This window comes from Oryza sativa, chromosome 8 (assembly GCF_034140825.1).
Source record: "Oryza sativa Japonica Group chromosome 8, ASM3414082v1".
Taxonomy (NCBI): domain Eukaryota; kingdom Viridiplantae; phylum Streptophyta; class Magnoliopsida; order Poales; family Poaceae; genus Oryza; species Oryza sativa.
The window spans coordinates 26944853-26968720 of NC_089042.1; the positions used below are offsets into that span (position 1 = coordinate 26944853).

At 36.9% G+C, this 23868-nt stretch overlaps 1 protein-coding gene and 2 long non-coding RNA genes across 3 annotated transcripts; all 3 read left to right on the forward strand.

The window, feature by feature from the left end:
• Positions 1-4739: 4739 nt before the first annotated feature.
• Positions 4740-5612, forward strand: LOC107278328 (uncharacterized). The gene is made up of 2 exons (XR_001548220.3): positions 4740-5071; positions 5276-5612. It is a non-coding gene; the product is annotated as an uncharacterized lncRNA (long non-coding RNA).
• Positions 5613-8943: 3331 nt separating this feature from the next.
• On the forward strand, positions 8944-10014 carry LOC9269127 (uncharacterized). The gene is made up of 2 exons (XR_001548221.3): positions 8944-9306; positions 9377-10014. It is a non-coding gene; the product is annotated as an uncharacterized lncRNA (long non-coding RNA).
• Positions 10015-21819: 11805 nt separating this feature from the next.
• Positions 21820-23834, forward strand: LOC4346163 (cysteine-rich and transmembrane domain-containing protein WIH2). The gene is made up of 3 exons (XM_015793204.3): positions 21820-21904; positions 22335-22593; positions 23622-23834. The coding sequence occupies exons 1-3, from the start codon at positions 21859-21861 to the stop codon at positions 23668-23670; spliced, it is 354 nt and encodes a 117-aa protein (XP_015648690.1). The 5' UTR covers positions 21820-21858; the 3' UTR covers positions 23671-23834.
• The last annotated feature ends 34 nt before the right edge of the window (positions 23835-23868 follow it).

Here is a 23868-nt window from a genome sequence, read left to right on the forward strand (position 1 = left end):
CAATGGTGGATTTCATAAAATTAATTTGGTATAATAGGTATACTGTTTTTTTCATACACTTGGTTAAACTTGAAGAAATTCGATTTATATCAAAACCGAAGCATGAAAAAACAGATGGAATATAGGAGCAGAAACAAGGTGAGATTGATCGATAAGAGATGCCATCATTATACTAGTACAAAATTGTCAATGCCGTGTGAATTGGATTGCAGGAGTTGCTACAAGATGTAATTGGTCATTTGTCATGGTTCAACGTCCTAACATAAAAGTTATAAAGTGATAGATTAGTACGACATAGAAAAAAAAATATCTCCAAAAGATAGAGATGGCCCTAGGAATAGCTAGCCGCACGTGCTCCCGTAGAAAGCAAGTGATCTACAGTAAGCACAATTAATTTGCACGATAAACGTAGCTACCTAAATTACCTACGAGTTGACCTCAATGATAATCCTAAGAGACATACTAAATTTTTTTCATAGTAAAGTTAATTTTGGATGCTGGAAATTAATATTGATAATGGAATTATGGCAATACTCTACTTGATATCAAAGGACTGCAGAATTTATTTTCCGGTCTTTAGAATCAAGTTAAATTACTTCGACTTAGGGGATAATCTCTCATACATATGGCACTGAACTAAAATTCTCTCCCATCCCAATTGATTAAGCATGCCATTCTTTTTTCTTCTGTACATTGGCTAGCTTTCGATTAATCACAACGTGCCTTCACAAATCAGGCACTTTTGCTAGATCACAATCACACAAACCTTGGTCATCATCTAGATTATTGCAAAAAATACCAGATCATGATGCGTAGTACATATGCAATATAATGCCGACATGCAGCTTATGGGTCACGATGGTGACACTATCGGTCGGTGTCGACATTGTCAATATCGTCCTACTGGCTACGGGAGCTTCGTCCTAGTACTAATTATACACTCATGATCATTATCGGGGCGAGTTAAGTCTCAACAAGATAGACCTAATGTCAAAATTTCTTTTTACTCTATTATATATATCAGAAATAAGACAGTTTAGTATGTCGTAAATAAAGCCATCTAAATTCATGTCGCTGCCACGTACCCATTAGACGTGTACTTCATCCGTCCCAAATCAAATTAACTTTATTTTAAAAAGGAGGGAGTAAGCTAGAAGTATAACCACACCATCTATTCATGTATAGTAGCTATTTGGTTGTTGGTCTATTTGGTTAAGCAGGAATGGAGTAAATTTTGATAACAAGATGATATCTTCTTCTTTTCAAGTTACTCAATGATTACATACCTGGACTATCCTTCACAAATCGGAGAGAAACACCAGGAGTCTTCTAGCTAGCTCCACAAGGTGGTGGGCTAGCCGGTCTGGGTTCAAAGCCTCACCCATTCTAATTATTTGATGTTAGGTCATTTTTTAATATTCGCGTTTTCTTCACAAATCAGGATTACATGATACTATTGCGGTGGTATCACGACAGCTGGACTAGGTGGCACTGCCCCTTAATTTGTTTGACATACACTCCGTTGGGAAGATATCTTATGGGTACCACCATGCAAGAAATGTTAGGTACACTAGATATAAAATTAAACCATCTAATAAGTCAAATAATTATTTTATGAAAAACAGCATAATTTCTCACCTAAAATTTGATGAAATACCATGCAGTGGTAACTTGATGAAATTCTCCTATAAAAGAAAGGTTCGAATAGTTGTGACAGGTGGGTCCTTCAACATGTGAAACGAACCAAATTTGCACTAAAATTATATATTTCGAGTAAATTTCAGAGGCACCAATCATCCTCCTAGAAGAGAAATTTTAGTAGTTCTGAATCAACCACAACCAAATTGAATGCACATATGTTTTTCCTAGTACCCTATGGTACTACTCATGTAGCCATTGTACTTTGATACATACATGGAGAATGCATGCATTTTTTAGAAGTGCAAATTTTGATAATTTTCTCTTTTTTTTTTTCAAACTCACAATTAATTTTTGTTGACCAAACTCACAATTAATTCAATCGTGCTTGCATGTCAGATTGGGAAGAGGTATATATAGTTGTCCCAAAGATGCCATTTGCAGCAAGAGCTAAGAGGTATGGCACTAGATCTCTCATTATTGCACAAGGCATGTCCAAGATCTAGGAATTGATTTGATGGTCCCTTCAAAGTCTTCCCTCTCTCAAATGGAAACTTTTCATGCATTAAGTTAAAAGTGGCTTGTTTTCTTGTCATAATCCATAATCCTCTATCCCCTGGAAGATTTTGTACCAAATGCATGTGCTTTGACTTGTAAGCTAGATATATATGTGTGTTGTTGTGGTTTATGGACCACCTTAATTAATTAACTTCTGGTCCAATGTGTCATTCTTGAGAAAAGTTGCCCTTTCAGTTAGAAGTTTCCACTGTGTGAAGCTCAAAGTCAGCAATTTTCCGGTCCAATGTGAGGTACAACTTCAAAGTACATTCTTTATTATGAATTCTAAAGTCTAAAAATGTGACCTCAAAGTTATTCATACATAATTAAACTCTGATTCCAAGTAGTTTGCACTTTGCACTAGACCAAATGTCTAAAACAGCATGTACATCAGCACCAGAGTAAAAAAAAATAAATCTGTATAGCTTTTTTAATATTAGTAGTAGCTAGCACATTACAATTAGAGAAGTAGTATATAGTACTATACAATAATGTTAGGCATAACATTAATGTTTGACCCCTCTCTTGGAAATTGTGCAAATAATCAGGAAACAAATATTCAAAAGTAAATTTGATGACACGTACGATAGGGGAAATTAAACAAGTTGCACTGAAAAGTAAATCCAAGAGTCCCCACAAAAGAAAAGTAAATTCAAAAAGGGAATGATTAGAATTGTCTGTGGCTTTTCTACGTTGATTTTTTGTCGGATGTTCGATGCTTTGATTTTTTTTGCACAACTATTAATTCCAGGCCAACAGCACAGAAAGAAGTGATAGCACTTGACATTCACCAAATGAACAAAATTATGCACTTGATATTCCAATAGGATTATTAATACACTGATTCCATTCATGTTGATGTCCAAACTGAAATGTATTTGTAACCTTGGGTTGAATTGCAACACCATATCCAATGCTTTGGAGACTTTAAGTGGATTTCATAAATAAACTATCCTTACCCTTTGGAAGCATATGTACTCGATCGTGCCAGTCCATAATTAAACATAATCTCTTTGTTTATTTCCTATTACACTAGAAAAATAGCCTATTGATATACAAGTAGTGCATACAAATCCCCTTAAAAGGTGACACTATAACCATTCCATATTATTATATCATCTGTACTAACACTGCTTTTGAAAAAGCCATGCATCTTCAAAGCACAAATGCTGCTCACCCAAAGTGTGTATTATAATAAAAATAATAATAGTCATTGCAGTTGGCCCCCATCACCATGATATATACTGCACAGAAAGCGAACATATCAAAAAAACCATATAGAAATAGAATTTGAGTGTGGTGGTACATGCTAATTGAGCATGAGACATACAATAATAAATTTATCTCTTAAAAAAAAGTAACTCCAGCATCCTGTTATATTTTAAAAACCTTATACTAAAAAAATACAGTACGTGTAGTGTTGCAACTTTTCGAATTGAGGTCAGCAGTGACGCCATTGCGGCTACACGTGAATTTGAAATAATTTAATCGAACAAATTCCGGCCAAATCTTTTGGCGAGCAAAGCAAACCGTGGGCCGCCACGTACTCCTGCTGCTTGCTTTGATTTAGCTGGATTTAGCAAGCTGGGATTTAAATTAAGCATGGTTGGGCCAGTGGAGTGCCATGATTAGAGTGTTTTATAATCCCGTACATCTAGCTGCTTCTTCAGTTCTTCTTCTTTTAGTAGCACTTGTGACAGAAGTATTAAACTAATCCTGCTTGATTAATTAGTTGAAGATGCCGTGACAGTTGGGAGAGGAGTCCAGAAGCGTCTATTTTTGGTGTACGGATTCCTGTTTCTAATTAATTAATCGGTTTCCGGATCTTATCTTGCCATAAATAAATTAAAAAATGTTGTCTTGTCACATTCAGCCTACAGTGTGATTTGTGAAGTGGCAGGTCAAGCAAGCAAATCTTCAGACTTCAGAGTATACAGAGAATTTTAGAAGTTCAGAGACTTCAGAATTCATCATCAGGTGCACATGTCTTGGGTTGGGCCTAGCTGTGATGGGCTTTGCAATGGAAGCCCATAACTATTACAAGTGAGGCCCAACGATCACCCAAGAAATGTAGGGTTAATTGGATCCTAGCTATCAAAGAGAGAGATAAGGAGTGATTTCTGAATTCTGACAGTGTGAACATTCCTTTTGGACTGTCAAAATTGGCTGCTAAATGGCTGACATTAGGATAGATCTTAGGAAACCAAACCTGACATGTTGATGCTGCTTAATCTATGCAAAAAGTTTTGGTTTGGTCTTTGTGATCATCTGTATATATGTCGTATGATCACCATGCATGCATCTATCATGAATTCAGAGAGAGTTATCTGCTTGAGCCACTAGTAGCTAGATAGACAGGGATTCCAGACTGAGGCCCAGCAACTAGTGTCTCTATCAAAATGGGTTGACCATTTATCTCGAATATGTTCTCTGAATAAAGATTATCATCATGCATGAAGAAAGATGCTATTTGGACGCAAAAACATGAGCTTTCCTGCACTGCAAGCTGCCTATAAATAGCCCCTGAAGCAGGTTGTTTTGCCATGAACCAGCAGGCAACTGCAATGAGCTTAGCTAGCAATTAGCCATGCATATGCACAGAAAAAACACAGAATTAATGCATGAGAAGAGGGGGGGGGGGGGAAGTTAATTTCTGGAGATGGAAGAGAGCAAGGCTTGCATGGTGATAAGGGTGTAGCTCTGGTAGCCAAGGATGACTTGCCTGTGTCCTTGTGTAGAGGATCATTCAGAAAATGAGCCTTGAACTGGTTCATAGGCAGTCTCCTTGGCTAGTCTGAGTCGCTCTTATCACTCATGTTAGGCTTGCATCTCGTTGATCGATATGTAATTAACTACGTTTTCTTCAGAAGGAAAAGTAATTCTTGATGCATTTATCAGTTCTTTGCAAAATCTATACATGCAGAGATACAGTTTGATCATCTTCAGGTTACAGTTACAGGGGAGCACTGCTGCAAAGTTATTCATAACAGTACATATATATATATGCGTGTGGTATCTTTGCATTATAGGATTGACCTGATCTCACACTTAACTGCATATCATGTTATGTTTGCAACAGGTTCTATTGGTAGAACAGATATGAAAACAGACCAGCTTGGCAAAGAACACAAAGATCAAATATTTCAGAGAATCGACGAACACAGGCGCGGACAATTGCAATGTGAAACCTGATAATTAGTTTTAATTTTGCCAGCAATGCGGAGCATATGCAATTTGTAAATTGATGGCAATGCAAGTCTGAACTTTTTTCATGTAGTTGATATTTTTCTACTGTCTGTACTTGGAGCTGTTCATGTTCAGTGTTTGTCGGACGTTCTTGAGAGCCTAGTTATTTTTGTCATTTTAATCCTGTGCTATTTATGATTTTTTTAACCCATCTTGTTAAATTATGGCTATATCTGAAACTGTGAGTTAGTACTCCTATCTCTGAATTTTGTGCAGAAACAGATTCAGAAAACAATGAAAAGGAAGAGCTGCTATAAATTTCCCATCGCCTTTCAAATCACAGGAATGTCAAACATATACATGCATGGCCATTTTCTTGACACATGCATGCATAAAATGCAAAGTGAGAAAAAAGAAAGCAAGAAAAGGTTGAGCTAGATGCCTAGATTGGGACTGAATGTCTGAACATACCTTCAGGCTTCAGAGAAATGAGACAATGATCAATCATCCCCACACACATAGATATGCCAAAATGGTTAAAGCTACTAGCTGTGTACGTGAACATGCATGAGATGATCCAGCTATAGCCGCAAAGCTAAGCTAAATATATACTTTCCAAAACAACAAAAGCTAGACAAGATAGAGAGATTCCCTTAGCCTAGCTGATCACTAGCTATCTGCCTTTTGTTCAGGGGCACACATTGCATGGTCGGCGCGGCGGCGCCGTCGCCGTCGCCGGAGCAATGCATGCACCGCCGCCTCGATAGATCAATTGTGCCACGTATGGTACGGCATATCGTCTTTTGCAGATGCTGAAGAAATATGCTACTGATCAGCTAGCTGGTGATCAAAGTTCAGAGTTCTGACGATCGGACGACTGAATGTACACGCATCTGAACTACTTTTCGTTTCTCTGTTGGTCTACAGGATCAGTACTAGCTAGTGCGTAATGCATGTGTCGACATATATACATTTTTGTAATCTGGGAAAACTCTTATGTTTGAGCTGAATATCTGACAAAGTGTAATTAATACAATAATATATAGATATGTACTGTAACGTGGTTGTTTTTGGAACGAAGTTCTGAACAAAATGTTTGATGTTTTTCCAATTTTGTACTGCTGCATGCTCATGTTTAGTTATACTTCTATTGATCTAGTACTAAGTGCTAGCATTTTCCTTGCAGAAAAGAATTATTACGAGCATTAGCTAATTAAAGCTAGCTAAACCGATTTTAACTGCTCATTCCCTTTTGCAACACAAAGTTACAAACCAGTTTATTTTCTTTTTGTAAGCTTTTCACTTGAAAAAGGTAAACTATAGAGGGAAATCCCCCCTCAAAAAAAAAAAAAAAACTATAGAGGAAATCAATATGCACATATATAGTGCACATTAAGGCTGTATATTTCCCGTCCCTCAAACTATTATTTAATTAGTTTAATTTTTGTATCTCAATTGTACAGATAATATCCATTTTATCTCTAAATATGGATTAAACTCATCCCTTTTTCTCTTGCATGAATTTAATTTTGACCATTGTTGGTAGTGGGGCTCACTTGTCATAGGGAGGGGTTTCACGTACCAAAAGTGGCAAGGCATGGTTTGTTGCTAAAAAATGGGAAAGGAATAGGATGTATATGCTTGATAACAAATCCGGCCCAGGTGGGGTTGGCCGAGGCCCAACAAATTAAGGTTGTCCGGACCCCAACAGTTCTTAAGCACACCCACTAGCGGAGAGGCCCAATCTCCCTAAAAGACTAGTCCAATAGGGGAAGGGTGGCTCTCTCATTAAGGTGGCTTCCTCCTCCTAAGCTAAGTAAGGTGGGATTATTCAGAGGCTCACACGGTCGCCGTCCGACTTTGGCGTCTTTGCCAGCGGGTAATAGTGGAGGATGTCCTCATCTGAAACCCCGCGGGTTGCTGCGAGCACTTGTAGGTAACAATCAGGATGAAACGTTTTTTAAACAAATAAGTAAGCATAACAACCAATAACTACATTTAGTGGGTACAACATAAGTTAGAGTGGAGATTAATTTAGTAGTTAATAGAGAATAATAATTGTACACAATATAAACGGTTGAGATCAAGCATGGAAGAGATCTAAAACGGCTCATCTTACGGCTTCACGCATGTAGAGCTTGTAGTTGTAACTTTATATATAGAAAGAAAGGATGTAAGAAAACGTTCAAGGGAGGAGAAGACTCTACTTTCTTTAGCCAATCCTGATCTAAGCGCATATATATATACGCAACATAACCCTAGAAAAAAGACCCACATATGAAGATCATAACAAAATAGAACAGAATAAAATCATTGTCATCATACATATATACTGTACAAAAGATCATATATACTGTTCGAGTATCTACATCAAAAGCTAGGGCCAGGCCGGATTGATATATTATTGGATCCAATTCTACCACAATATCAGCTAATTATTACTTCTATTAATCATATTGTTTACTAATACTTCTATTAATCATATTGCATGGTTTATCAAAAATGGGGAAGGAATAGGAGGCATAGATAAGAATACGCTGAAGGAAGGAGAAAACTTTGCTTTCTTTTGCCAATCCTGATCGAAGAGCATATACGCAACATAAACCGGAAAAAAAAAGACCCATGCATGTATGCAGATCAGAACAAAATAGAAAAAACATAAAATCAATGTCATCATACATGATCATATTGTTCGAGTATCTCCAGGTCAAAAGCTATGGGCGGCCAGGGTAGATATATATATCACTGGATCCAATTCCAAGACAATACCAGCTAATTAGTTATGCAATTTTAATTTGACGCGTCTGGGTAACTAGCCATCCATATAGATTTCTATTAATTAGTTATAGCGATTTTGCTATATCTCACACGAAAGATTTTTTCTTATCTCTCACTCGATTTTCTCACTCAAATTTACAGTGCATTTTCTTGTAAGTTACAGTGTAATTTATGAAACTTACACTGTAACTTTTGTAAGTTACACTGTAATTTTTGAATCTTCGCATGTAAATTTTAAATTTTGTATTGGATTTGGTCTTTTTCTTGAGGATATGGTAATTTAGTGTCCATTATGGTGTTTCTTAATTGCTTTTTGCTTTTTATTATATCTATCGGATTTTAATACAAAGATTAAAAATCTGTGTGATACGATTATAAAAATCTTTCGAAAGATGTATAGGTACTCCCTTCCAGCATAAAATCTTCTTCTAAAGGGGGTCAATGCAAAGCTCCGATTTCCCAAGATGGAAGGAAGCTGTCATCCACTGCTTTCTGAGAAGAGAAGATGAATATTTTTTCTTTTTCTTTTCTTTTAAAAAAATAGAAAATGAATATATAAATTAATCATCCATGCATTCTATTGCTAAGCCAGTAATATGCGCTAGCTGCATACATATGCAGATATGCATGCATGTATGTTGAAATTGGCAAAAGAATATATTCTGCATGAACAATATGATGAGGGATATTCTTGATATGTTTTTAATTATATGGACCTTTAGAATAAAATTAGGTCACAGTTGCTTTTCACTGCACTATAAATAGGTCCTGGTGGATGGAAGCATGCATAGCAAACAGGCACAAGATCAAGCTAAGCTAGCTAGAGTCATCCATGGTCCTGAAGAGTTGCAGAGAGTAGAGATATATCTAAAGCTATATATGTACACTATTTTTGTACTAAGAGAGCAAGGCTTACATGGAGACAAGGGTTTAGCTCTGGTAGCCAAGGATGACTTGCCTGTGTCCTTGTGTGTAAGGATCATTAATTATTATTCAGAAAATGATCCTTTCAGCAGGTTTCATGGGCAGTCTCCTTGGCTAGCCTGAGTGATTCTTGTCACTTATGCTAGGCTTGCATCTCTCCTTCATCTGTATCTATGCCGATCTGTTCTGAAGAATCAATGCATGCTGGTGCGGCTAATTAAGGTACAGGTGATAATTAATCAAATTAATGATATCATATATATATATGCAGATTATATTATTTAATATGCAGGTCGAGCGATCTTGTGTTGTACTTTGATGCTGCTTCTTTCTACCCATCACATAGGCAGAATTAATCCCTTATATTTAGGAATTAATGGATGTAGTATTTTGGATCCATCATCCATGATGATCCAATGTAAATATGTAATCATATATATGTGTGTATGTGTATGTATCTCTATACGATACATATATAGTTTTCTTTTTTACTTTATTTTGGTCCTGATGAGAGGGGCAGCTAGCTAGCTCATCAAGTGGCGCTTAACTATGTTTATTCATGAAGAGATATGTTATAATGGTTTCTATTGGTAGTGGAATTATTAATTCTGTTGGACAGAATACAGGAACGAGGTCTTAATTATTTTGCAGTGGATCGGAATCGGATGGCTGCAAGAACACGACGTACAAATATTGGGCATAACTAGCTAGGTTGCCACTATATGTTTTTTTGTATGTAATAATGTGTTAATGTTTGTAGCTACTAGCTCGTCGTTCTTTCTGACTTTATTATTGTTTTTATTTTTCTAAGTGAAAAGGGTGTCTTGTAATAACATTTTGTTTGTAGCTTAGCTATATCTTTTGTGCAACAAGATCATTGTACACTTTCTACTAATATAGTAGAACTTAATTCATTCTTGCTTCTTGTAATTGCATTTTCAAGTGAAGTACTGTGTATCATGGTAACATGATTATATTCATGCATGAAGTACGAATTCGATCACAAACATATTCATGAGTCAATTTAAATATGGACCGCGACTAACCTCTCTTTATAGACATATAACACACAATACCTAGCAACTTCTTCATCATTGCAATAATTAATTGATAAGTGTTTCCTCGGTTCTTGTGTAATTCACATTAGAATACATGCAATCATGCAAGCTATTGGAGGTATTACTGCCTTAATGTTTAAATTTATGATATTATTAGCTTTATTCAGTCTTTGTGAGCAACTTTGGCCATCTAGTTTCTACTAGGGATGAAAACGGAGCGGATAGTTTCCGTCCGCTCCGGACAAAAACGGATACGGATACCTTTCGGATCGGATAATTCTCGGATAGTTCGGATACGGATACGAATACGGATATTTTCTCCCGGATACGAATACGAATATGGTACCAGGGTTTCCATCGGATACGGATAATAATTCGGATATCCGGTGAACAGTGCTATTCGGATATCCGCAGGACCCATGAGACATACCCCATTTCTTTCTAACTCTATAACCTTCAATATACCTTTATAGATTTTAATAGTAGTTTATCTCTTAACACTAGTCCATACTATTAATATTATTTAAATTTTAAAAAATATTTATAAATTATACCTCATTTTATATAAAATGAGCTAATTATATATGTTGATATTTGTTTCCATTAGAAGTTGAGTTGGTTTTCGTGTTCCGAGAAAAAATTGTTTCCGTATTCGTGTCCGATCATATTCGATTCTTATTCGTATTCGAGATAATCCGTATTTGTTTCCGTATTCGAGCTATCCGTATTCGTTTTCGTATCCGGTAAAAAAATATGAAAACGAATATGGTATGAGCATTATCCGTCCGTATCCGCTCCGTTTTCATCCCTAGTTTCTACTCCCACCGCTCCTAAATATAAGCATTTCTAGGTTATTTAGTAGGAAAGAAGACTAGGATTTAGAAGAAAAAAGTATGGTACCCCTTATGAAATAAGAGGTGGTTAGGGGGTAAGATTTGGTGAACATTAAATGAGGATGAATTGGTGGGATATATAACTAGTACTCTAGATATATGCTTATATTTGTGTATATTTTTAATGCTAAAAGAACTTATGTTTAAGAACGAAGGAAGTATTAGAATATAACAATAATATAAAACAAATTTATAATATTGTAAAATCACTTAATGAAAAATCTACCCATATAATGTTTATGTTTTCAACTAAATATTGATGGTCAAAGTTTCAAAAGTTTGACCAAATAAAATCAACAACATCATATATGTAAATACCGAGGGAGTATCACTGCTAGTTTGTATTTTGAATATATTAAATTTTTTGGCCTATTGAAAATGGTATTGATTGGTTCATCATTAAAATTTCTTGAGTAATGCTATTACTTTAGGTAATTTTGTGTAATACAATTAAAAAAGGATAACCATTGAATATGTTGTATGGGATACGTACCATGTCAATGCAAAAAAAAAAAAGAAAAAGGAAAGAACCGGTGAATAAATATCTTATATATTCTATATAATTAAGCAGCATACAATATATAGCCACTATATATACCTGATTAGAAAAACTTTCAAATTTCTCAGTATATCTTAGTTGTTCGAGAAAGCTTTGCTCATACATATAAGAGTAAAGTGCATTGGTGGTCTTTAAACTTGTAGGGTTGTGATATATAGGTTTCTAAACTCTCAAAATACATATCCATGTCTTAGAACTTGCCAAAGTGTATCATCTAGATCCCAAATCGATACATCCCCTCTGGTATCCTACGTGGGGCTGATGTGGCATGCCACATGGACGTGATGTGTCCTTTTTTTTTCTTTTTATTTTTGTTTTCTTCTCATTCTTCTTTTTTTTCCATTCTTCTGCTCGGGTCAAAGAGAAAGGAGAAGAAAGGGGAAAAAAGAGAAAAAAAATAAAAATAAAATTTTTAATAGGTCCCATTAATTTGTCAGTCAAAATGATGCCACATCATATCCGTGTGGCATGCCACATCAACGCCACGTGAAGGAGTTGTGGCGATTTACGATCTAGATGACACACTATGACAAGTTCTATGACTTATATATGCATTTTGGGAGTTTAGGGACCTAGGTGACACACCCCTACAAGTTTAAGAACCGCCCGTACACTTTACTCTACATAGAATATATAGAAAGAAATTATAGTATCACATATTTGCTTCATGTATATAATTTCTGTAGAAAAATAAAAATGGTCAAATTTGGCTCGCCAAATTTTCTTATAAAGTGAACTACATATGCATTGCTCTACCAATTTAGACTATGTTTGAGAAAAAAATACGATAATCTCGCGTTTGGTGCTGCAGCTAACTGCTGCATATTAATTTTGATGTTTGGAAAATTGCTTTTTATTTTAATCTACGTGGCAAATTATAATATTTTAATGTTCTAAACATATGAGAACAACTTGGTGGGAGATATATGACAATTGGATAACATATATTATTTAACATTAATTCAAATTGTAAGGCAAACTATAACAGTCATATATTATTTTCGTTTCTACGACAAGAAGCTAATTCGTTCTGAGTGGTTCTTAAGAAGGTATTAGACCATTCTCAACCCAATACACTATACATAGTTTCCATAAACTCCACATCATCAAGAAACTAGTACTAGACACTACTCTTCCAATGCAAACACCACTATTCCATAGTTAAATTTAATGCTACTTATCTCACATGATATCTTGGATGTTGTGTAGAAACCATGTCTCATGCAAGATATGGTTTCCTTCTCTTTCCTCACTTATTCACTTGCCACATCATTTTTAGTCCTAGGTGGCAGCTTATTTAATACTATGGACATCATCCTAGTCATTGGGTTGGGAATGACCTTAGAGCAAGGATAATAACGTAGCCAGCAGCCGGTTGAAAGCCACTGCCATGTCACTTAGCCATGCTCTAAAAGCTCACTTGTATAATGGGTTGGCTATAAGATCGATACATTACCTAATTGAAACATCTAAGCATATGCATGTGCAAAGCATCTGTTGTGGAGCAGGCGCCGGCTCAATCGCCTGCAACGGGCTGGGAGCGGGCGTTTCGCCTCGGGTACGACGCTCCAAGCCTGCGACTCGCCCATTTCCTTCTCTTTCTTGATTTCTCGCTCCTCCACGTTGGATTCGGCTGACGTAGCTGTTGATTTTGCCAGCTGACTGTACATTACTATACTTGCTCTTAGGATCCTTTGTGATATCCTATCTGTTAATTAATATCTATAGAACATTGTTATCATGGAATTTTAATGAAACTCAACAGGCCATCTTTAATTTGGACGGTTCAAGTAAAATGTACAAGTTGAAGCTGCCAGCAATTTCATTGAACAGACTCTCTCCATTCATTCATCCCTGTTGTAAATACATGTATATTTGAAAAACAATTAATCCTAAGAGGCATGCATGCATGAGCCAGATACTAGGAAAAAAAATATGTAGTGGAAACCATGGAAAAATATAATATGATATACAAGTGGATGTATGAGATTTCTCCACGTCATTATAAATAAAACTTTTACAGTTTTCAGTTTTTCGCTGTATATGTTGTTTGCACTATATATTTTAATTCATAGATACTAGCTACTCCTAGGTAGCTTTTCAACTGCCATATATTCATCTCTCTCTCTCACTCATCTCTCACACACCCACCATGCATGATATGATATCGATGTATAATATAATATATGACTACGATTTCTGATATGATCGATGTAACTTTCTCAAGGTCAGCTAGCTAGCATTATTGCCTTTTAGAAGGATAAGCATGAACTATTCCATTCGAGCATGCCGCCCCTCGATCACTGCCAATCTATTTATGCAGCTTGGCCCGCAATATGCATGCATGCAATTAGTTTATTTTACATTTTCTTAATATAATATTCTGTTTTTTAAAATATATGATTCCATTGACTCTTCTGGACATACGTTTTGGTTATTCGGCTTATTAAAAAAAATCAAATATAAAAAAATAGAAGTAATGTTTAAAGTATCTTTGATGATAAAACAATTCACTACAAAATAAATAATAATTATATATTTTTTAAATGAGACGAATGATCAAACATATAAAAATAAATATGGTGTCATATTTTTTTTTAAAAAGAGGTAGTATATTTTTTTCTTGAAATGGAATACATCAAGCCAATTTCACTAGAATTTTTAACATTCTTTGTAGAAGTAATGTAGATACAGTGGTGGAGTCGTAGGTACGTTACTCTACTCATTAGTTTCTAAATACTATATTGATGACCGCATTTATGCATATACGGATAGGTTTCTAATTTTTTTTTCGATTCCTTAGTGAGAGGCTTACGGATTTAGGCATGGTTTAGTTCCCAAATTTTTTTCCCAAAAACGTCACATCGAATCTTTGAAAACATGTATGGAGCATTAAATATAGATAAAAACAAAAATTAATTGTATAATTTGAATGGAAATCGTGAGATGAATCTTTTGAGACTAATTAGTCCATGATTAGCCATAAGTGCTACAGTAACCCACATGTGCTGATGACGGCTTAATTAGGCTCAAAAGATTCGTCTTGCAGTTTCCAGGCGAGTTATGAAATTAGTTTTTTCATTCATGTCCGAAAACCCCTTCCGACATCCGGTTAAACATCCGATGTGACACCCAAAAATTTTCTTTTCACGAACTAAACACACCCTTATTATTATGGAGCCTCCATTTTGTTGACTCTTGAATCTTGCGTACGTTAAGTTACAAGAAGAGGCACACACTCATGAGTGTTTTTGAATGTGGTATCTGTGTACCGTAAGTAGCTTTTTTTTTTTAGAGAATTGTATTTTTTTTATCCGGCCTCTACATTCAACCGGATATATATATGCGCAACCTTTTTAAATTAGGAACTTAGCCTATCAAATAAGGAACTTAGCACTTAAATAACCAAATTTTGAAATTCGCGCCGTAAGTAGCTAGCTAGCTTAATCACAAAACTAAGACATGGTTATAACTTGGGTGAATATGCACGAATATATGAGCACTTGAGTCTGTAGGAAGATATATACTGTCATAGGTCAACTTACATGTCAACCTCGCTTGATATACGGATATATCGTTGGTGTTACATATATATGCTACGACGACGATAACTGAATGTATAGTACGATTAGATTCCCAACTTTGAAACCACGAAGAATGCCCAAAAAAGTGAGATCGACTCCAATCATGAGGAAGAACATATTCCTGCTGCTTTGTAAACAGAAAAAGGAGAGAAGAATAGATCGAAAAATTGAGCTATAGCTAGCAGAAAGCCTCAACTCCTGCATTATTCTATCTAAGTGTTCTGCTTTTGCAGAAATAGTTAGGAGTAACAGTCAGATAGGGCTATAAATAGGTGGCCATGGGCACTCCTACACTGCAAACTGCAGGACACATACAATAATGATACACATTAGTCCATTGCCAAGTGCCCAAATGCCTTAGACAATGCAAATGGAGATATATAAATGTGAAGTTAAAAGTGAGAGAGGAATTGTATTATTGAAGAGAAATTAGAGATGATGCCTTACATGGTGATGAGAGTGAGTCCTGGTAGCCAAGGATGACTTGCCTGTATATTTATATATATATGTGTGTGTGATCAATGGATGGATTGATCAAGCTGCTTGCAGGCTCATGCATATATATGTACAGGCAGTCTCCTTGGCTAGCCCGGCTACCTCTTATCCTCCATGCTAGGCATCAGTCTCTTAATCTGAGCTCGATCGAGAGTCGGTTATGGGGATCGTGGTTATTTTCTTTTTCGCGAACGCAGATCTTAAGATCCAACGATACGATCTTCATATATCATGGTTTTGCTACCTGATAGTAATGATCTGACTCCTCTTAATTTGTTGTTTTCAGAAAGTAAAGATGATTTTTAGTCCTATGCTCCTCCAAACCGTTACTCTCTCCATTCCAAAATATAGCAACATAGTATAGGATGAGAGTGTGTCTATCAAGTAAGCCAGTCTTAAAACTGAACGGTGGAAGAATTCTTTTCTGGGTGTGTTTCAGTTCTCTGTTTTCCTACAATTTCTGCATGCGTCCACGCATGCAGTACTATTTTAATTCTTACTCAAGATTGGTTAATTTGACAGTTGACTGTATAGTACTGCATTATTTCTTGGAACAAGTTGTTTAATTTTCAGGATGATCACCCATTGGCCATTGCGCTTGAAGAAGTTGATCGAAAGGACCAGTTTTTTACGTCAAATTCAAACAATAATATACTGTATATCTCTGTGTGTAAACGGAGTACTTCTGGTGTGTACAGTGTACTGTGGTATTAGTGAACATGATTTACACCAATAGAAGTCTGAGTTCTGAAGCTCTCCCCTTTTCTTTTTTTTGAGAACTGATCAAGTTCTCCCCTTGATGGTCAAATTTATGCCCTGAACACATCTTGATGTAATGAAAACTCATTTCAATATGAAGTAATTCACTTTTCTCATACAACCAAAACTGATTTTTTACATTGATCCGGCAACATTGTACTCCATCCTTCCCAGATTGACCATCATATAATAGAATTAAAAATTTCTCAAATTAATCATCATATAACCGCATGAACACGGATTTCATCAGAATACAATTAATGCAGCATGTGAGAATGTGTGTATGCTAAGAGCAGGTACAATAGCAGGCTATAAGCCAGCTGCTAACATATTTTAAGAAGATAAATGAGGAGAGAGAAGAGCAACGGGCTACATATTTATAGTCAGCTGTAGTACGGACTCCAAGACGCAGTGTGTGTGTGACAGGTTGGATCAGTTATTGATAGTGTAGTATGTAACTATTGTATGAATGAGCTATTAGTTTGGCTATAGATGAATTGGAGTTAGTAGTTGACTATACTATTAAACTTGCTCTAAGTAATGATTGGCATGGTGTTTTAATTGATGCATGCATTGTGGGATAATGTGTGCATGGTGTCTTAATCGAAAATGCTGGGGATCGGGCGCTCGATTAGCACCAGAAAAATCGGGATCCCGCCCCTCCCCGCGCCTCTGCGCGCGCCTCCCGAGCCTCCGTGCCGTCCCCACCACGTGACCCACCACATGCGCCGTTGCAACAAATTACCCACATATTATGGAAACGCTCTATTAAGGGAATCCGTTTCAATTTTTGTTCCACCAACAATGTTTCAGCAAGTGTATTCGTAATGTTTCACTATGTATAGATTAAATGTTGCAGTAAATTGAAACATCATTTCACTATTTGCTGAAACATTATTTTATATATGGTGAAACAACACCCGATTTTTTGAAAACCGTTTGTTTCATACGTTGTAGCAAAATGTTCCATGAGGTGATTTGGTTGTGTTTCAACTTTTTAAACGATTGAAACATTTTCGATCTACTTAGTGAAACAATTCGGACCTACTTGGTGGAACAACGCCCGATTTTTGTAAAAAAAAAAAATCAGCGCCCGATTTGTAGGCGCCTCATGTCTTAATTGATGTGATTTAAATTATTCTTGGTCTTAGTGCATAAATATATATGATAATCAATTTGAAAGGAGAGAGTATTGTTTTTCCCTCCCCTTCCCCTTCTTTCTAGCATCTCTTTTGTAACTCCTAGCCGCTATATTGTATTTTTTTTTAAAAAAAAGGCTGATTTACGTTGATCCAGCATAGATACTTGCATGATATCGGTAGACTAGTCTGAAACTAAAGATAGAGATCTAATTTATTCATGGATTGTTTGTTTAAATGATCTATATGAGATGCACTTAATACTGTAGTGGCAAGGGGTGTGGTTTTAACCCCGAGGTCATATGTTCAATCCCTAACACGCTCGCAATTTCTTCTAAAAAATTGTCAGGAGGGACGTCTTTCCTTTCAAATCTCGTTTTTTTTTTGTTTAAATGATCTATATTCAGTTAGAAGAAAGAACACAATTAAGTTGGCTATAATGCAACTATGCAAGTGCTTAATGAAACTTTACTGTGTTTTGACGTTTTTTTTTCTTCAGTTCTTTTTAATTCCATCCATGTTATAAACTTTACTGTGTTTTCACGCTGCTTTAGTTTATTATTAATTAATGCATTTGGCAAAACCGTTTGCCTGAAAGTTGCAATTCAGAAAGCATCATATCTCAACCAAACAGCTAGCGATCGAGCACTAGCATCCCGTGCAAAGAGGCCGGCTGCCCGCATCATTATCATATCTTTGTATGTTCTGGAAAAAAAATCTGGTGAACTTCTTGTTTTGCTATGAAATGCATGCATGGTATAAACAAAATTTAAATTACTCTCTGTTCGATGATCTGTGAAAGATATGCAGGCTTCAGTTATGGCGATGTTGATCGAACCGATGAACTAATTAAAAATAATTGGGCGTATATGACTTTATACTGATATATGTCATACATATATATACATGCAAACAAATAATTATCTTAACAAGATATACTGACGAGTAAGAAATTCAGAAAACTCCAAGAACATTTTTTTTAACTTCTCCAAGGACGTGTATAAATTCATTAGCATTCAACAAGATATATATACTCACACCCTCATATATTGATCTTAATTAAGTATAGTAATTGTCATCATGATTTGTCAACTTTGCCTGAAAACTACTACTAGCTGCTAGATAGAGCAAATCAGAAGTCAATCCAACTTCTTGGTCCTTATTCATTGAGTTGTCGATCTGGCATTCAGCTATCTTTTAGCATGGATTTCATCAGAATCAGATCCCTCTATATATGTATCCCTTTCCGGGGGTCAAATTGTTCTTATTTCACAAAATCCAAGGAAATCTTTATTTTCCTTATGTATCCAGTGTAAAGTTCTATGTATATATGTTGCCATCAGAATATGGTGTGCTCATCATTTCTTGACACATCTGCTCGTGTCTTCAGCAAAGCCATATATACAGGTTTGACATGCATAAAAGTTGGAACATATCTATATGCTGCTAGCTAAAAGTTTGTAATGATAAGATATTCTATAGAGGCCCTACATAGACACAAAGTATCAGATACTGTTCTTTACAAGGTATATATAAATAGATGTTGAATGGAAGCAACAATCCAATGCAGTACAGACCATTCAAGCTAAGCTGCTAAGGTAACCAACACTAGATGAAGCAAAAGAGAGAAGCAGCCTTACATGGATGGCAGTAAGGACTTATCTCTGATAGCCAAGGATGACTTGCCTGTGTCCTCCCTGAAGGATTAGCAATTTAATGATCCTTTAAGCTGGTTCATGGGCAGTCTCCTTGGCTAGCCTGAGTGGTTCTTATTGCTCATGCTAGGCTTAATTGCATCTCTAATATCCTACATTCCTACTGTGGATTTATGCTGAGGGGATTTTGTTCCATATACCTGGATGGCCGGCCTAGCTACATGACATTCTTGAAAGTTAGCCTTGTTTGAGTTTGCATATGTTCATGAAATTTTATTTTAATTTGTGCTAAATGGTTAATCCTCGAATGATTTGTAATAATTATAGGAGGAATAAAAAAATGAATTAAATATTATTAAATTAAAAGGAGATTTAAAATAGTTTTTCATAAATTCATATATAGATTCTTTTTTAAAAAATAAAAAATCGTGCTGTTTAGAAGTTCGAGAAATATTTCTCTAATCATTTTATTAATTAAGCAGAAAGAACACTATCGATGATATGGACCCGGAGGTATCAAAGACTAGAGGGAGGAGGCTGCCCCCCAATGCCACGTGGCTCTCCCCCGAGGGGGGTCGGGCTTGAGGTAGGGCGGCAGCTGCCTCCTCCGTGATTGGGGGTCGGGGGAGCAACCCCCTCCATGGGTCGCCACGCTTGTTGGGTTAGGTGGCCGCCTCCAAGACGCCCACCTACCCGCATTTATGGCGACCTGAGTGGTCGCGCCGCGCCGCATTTAATGCGGCGCGCAGCACGCCTAACCGGTTTGTGACCGGTCGAATGACCAATGGGACCAAGGGTGTCAGGCGCACTTCCACGCATATCAGGCGGCGTGCAGCCTGTCCTGTCCCATCAGATCGTGATGATGAGGGGTTTAGCCAGCCCCTCATCATCACAGCTAGAGTCGGTACGTCTACTACGGTTAGAGCAAGATCTCCGTTTCCTGACGCAAGTGAGGACCCAGAAGTCTTCACCTATTAAATGGCGAATGACACGAGCGTCCCTCGTGTTAGGCGACATGATTTGATAGTCCCCATGACCAAGGCGCTCGTGGGGGAACTTCCAAGACATGCATTTATTGCAAAACATGCATTCTTTCACCCCTAGATAGGCTTTTGGGCCCATATGGTAACCCCTTGAGGTATAAAAGGAGTTCCAGGCCTACCTAGAAGGGGGGATCGATTCTTTGGCGAACCGAGGCTTGTTTCTCGACAGCTCAAGCACCTGTAATCTTTGGTCGATCAACCAAGAACATGAGTAGGGTATTACGCGTCTCAGCGGCTCGAACCTGTATAAATTCCTTTTGTCTCTTTGTTCTAGAGGGGCCTGACCCCCTCTACATCACATTTTCTACCGAGTTCTCGATTCTCACCCGCTACCCCCGGCCAAACCAACAAGGGGGGCCTCACTGTCTCCCGCTTGAGTAGTTCACCCTCGACAAAAACACCTGTCACAATTCTTATGTTTGATAAGATAATTAATTAATTCTATAAAATGCTTTGACTTTGGTTCTGTACTTCTGTTGTGTGCAGTACAGGTTCTCCTTTAGCAGTACAACAAGTCAACAACTGTAGGAGAAATATATGTACTACTACGCATGGCCATGTGTGTTGGTACCTTCGAATAATGACATTGATATAAGGTCGAAAAAGGAGTCTTCAAAAAAGAAATAGGTCCAAAAAGGACTCCATATGCTCCTAGAGACTACTAAAGTGCTGTAGCTCACTTTTAGAGAACAACTGTGGCCATATCTCATTTTTAAAGAATATTCACCATATCATCAATAGCTAAAGATGTTGCCAGATTGCCCTTTCTTCAAAAAAAAAAGATGTTGCCAGATAAAGTAAATTAGCTCTGATGTCGTCCTTATAAATTTTAGCTGCATTTGGAATTTAATTTGCATTGGTTTATATCCTTAATTTGGAGGGAGAGGATCAGAGGAACATCGAGTGAACAGATGGGCCGATACGCCTCTTCAGATGGGCCTACGAAACTGTGATAATGGGCTTCAGGCCCATGAGAGGTAGAGACCCCGAGATAATTAGGCAGCCTAAAATTTTCGTTAATGCATTGGTTGACGTAATTATCTAGCTGTTTATTTGGTTAGTTTTTTTAAAAGATATTGGAAATAATTTACATATCCGACCTCTACCAACGTTTATTTGGTTAGTATATAGGAGTATATATACTACTTTAATTGATCTTGCAAAAACGAAAATTTCCTTGGATGATTCCTCCAGGAAAAAGTAAATCTTCGGCCTTATTATCGTTAATAGCCATACGTTCTAATTAACCAACCGAGTTAAACTACTCTAGCTGATTCGTTGATTTTTTTAAAAAATTTCAAATCCTGTTTGGTTTAAGCTGATTTGATGATTTTTGTTGTGAACTGTATTTTTTTTCCTATTTCAACCATAAAAGACTTCTGTTGAATTTCCTTTCCTTTTTTTTTAATTTTACCAGGAACAATTAAAAATTCCTACTCCTGTAAACATCATGAATTAAATTCTGGGTGTTATATCTCCAGTTTCAAAGTCTCCAGCAACAACGCAAATATCTCAAAGAATAAAAAGATCAGAAGTAGCCCAAAGCAATCGAGCGAGCAAGCAAGAATTCAGAAAGGAGAAGGGGAATTATGAGTTACCAGAGAGTCCCTCCCGACGAACCCTACCCTCCACCAGGCAAGATCTGCATCTCTTCTCGAGATTTTCGCAATCCTTTTTGCTATATTTGTTACTAGCAACGTAGTACTGCTCTTATTATCAAAGATCTCAACTTTCCCGCAAGATTGAACCAATCTAGTACTGTTCTTGGATCCAGAAGTTAGCTGAGCAATAAACAGTCAACCATTCAAGTTTGTGAGGGCCCTTTTGCTGGATCCTTGAAATTAGCCAAGCTTTACTCCGGATATCTTATAATTTTCTTGTCTCGATAAAAATCCTTTTCTTGCGATTGTTTAGTAAGATGTTCTAACCATGTCCACCGTTCGTCGCTGTTCTTGAAATTTAGGGGGGGGGGGGGGCCCTCAGATTTGCAATTCCTGAAGGTGTGAATCCATACCAAAATGTCAAATTGATGCCTGATCTAATATATCTCCTGTGAAATTTGCAGGGTATCCTCAATCCGGGCCATATCCATACCCACCTCCATCAGGTGCTGTGTACCCTCCTCAGGGTTACCCTAGCTCCCATGGTGTGTACCCTCCACCACAGGGGCCTTACCCCCCACCTCACCAGCCTCCACCACCAGGGTACCAGGGCTACTTCAATCAGGGCCAGCAACCTTACTACCCGCCGCCACCACTGCCATATGACCACTGCCACCACCACTGTGGTGATGAGGGTTCTGGAGCTGGGTTTCTCAAAGGATGGTAAGATGATTTTGGGTGTATGTACTGTGTTGTACTTACTGCTAATATTATTGTTTGCTTTCTATGAGGATAAGTTAGGTTAGTGATATTTTTTTTATGCTTCCATCCAGATGATGAGATGGTTTTGCCTTCTTTTTTTTTTATATTATCATTTGCTTATAGTAGTAGATGTCTTTTTTTAGAGTTAGGAGGGTGTTATTCCTGCTTTCATGAATGGAAGAAGAGTGCGGGGATTGCAGCAGGCAATGTTTGAAGTAGTAGGAAAGGTTACTGATTATTCTATTTCATTTTTCTTTTCATGAGCTGGATAGAGAATTTGCGGGGATTGCAGCAGGCGAAGTTTGATTTGGTCTCAAGTTAGCTTTTTTATTATAGGCAATGTTCCCTATAATGGTTCTGCCATGAGTATAAGATGCTGTAATATGCATAGTAAACTCAACTTATACTGTCAATAGCAAGTGAGTTCAAAAGGTTACAAAATGTAAAGCATCTTGAAGCTGCCATACATACCAAAATGTCACTTTTGCTAGAAGCCTAGAAGTAGGATGTTCTTGGTTATAAGTTGACTAGATTCAACCTTTTAGAAATAATATGAAATTACAGTAAGAGAGTAGCCACATATCCTGTAATTGTAGATGGCCATTCAGCTCATTATCGTCAGAAGTTTCAGTATATGTTGACACGGAGAACTTAAGAGTAAATTATGAATTTGACTAAGCATTCTGGTTATGAATCCACACTCTTAAAGTCTCTGGGAATAGACTGACAACATACTGGAAAAAAAATGAAGCTTTTTCAGTGGCTTATGGCATACTAGACAGATTAAGGTTCTGAAACACACATACAACCATTTTATTTTTCTTTTAGAAAAATGATAAGAACATCGTAAATCAGACGTGATATCCGTATTCATTACTTGGATCACACTGTTATGAAGTTGTTGTCCACATTTGTTGCCCTGTTGGTACCTTCATGATATTAGGCCCCAACACATAATTTGCTGATTATTTCACCTGTACTATTTGCAGTTTGGCCGCTCTTTGCTGCTGTTGCCTGCTGGAGGAGTGCTGCTTCTAAGGAGAAGAATTATTTTGCTCTGTGCAGCAGTAGTATGTGATAAGAGGCTATTGTTTCTAGCATTTGTGTAAACATCAGTATATTTGATTGTTTTTTTTTCCAGAAATCCGCAAAATATTTGTTACTCTCAGGAACTGAAATAAATAAGTTGTATTGTTCTAGTATGTCCTGTGTGTGCATGTTCTATTGTTAGTCTCA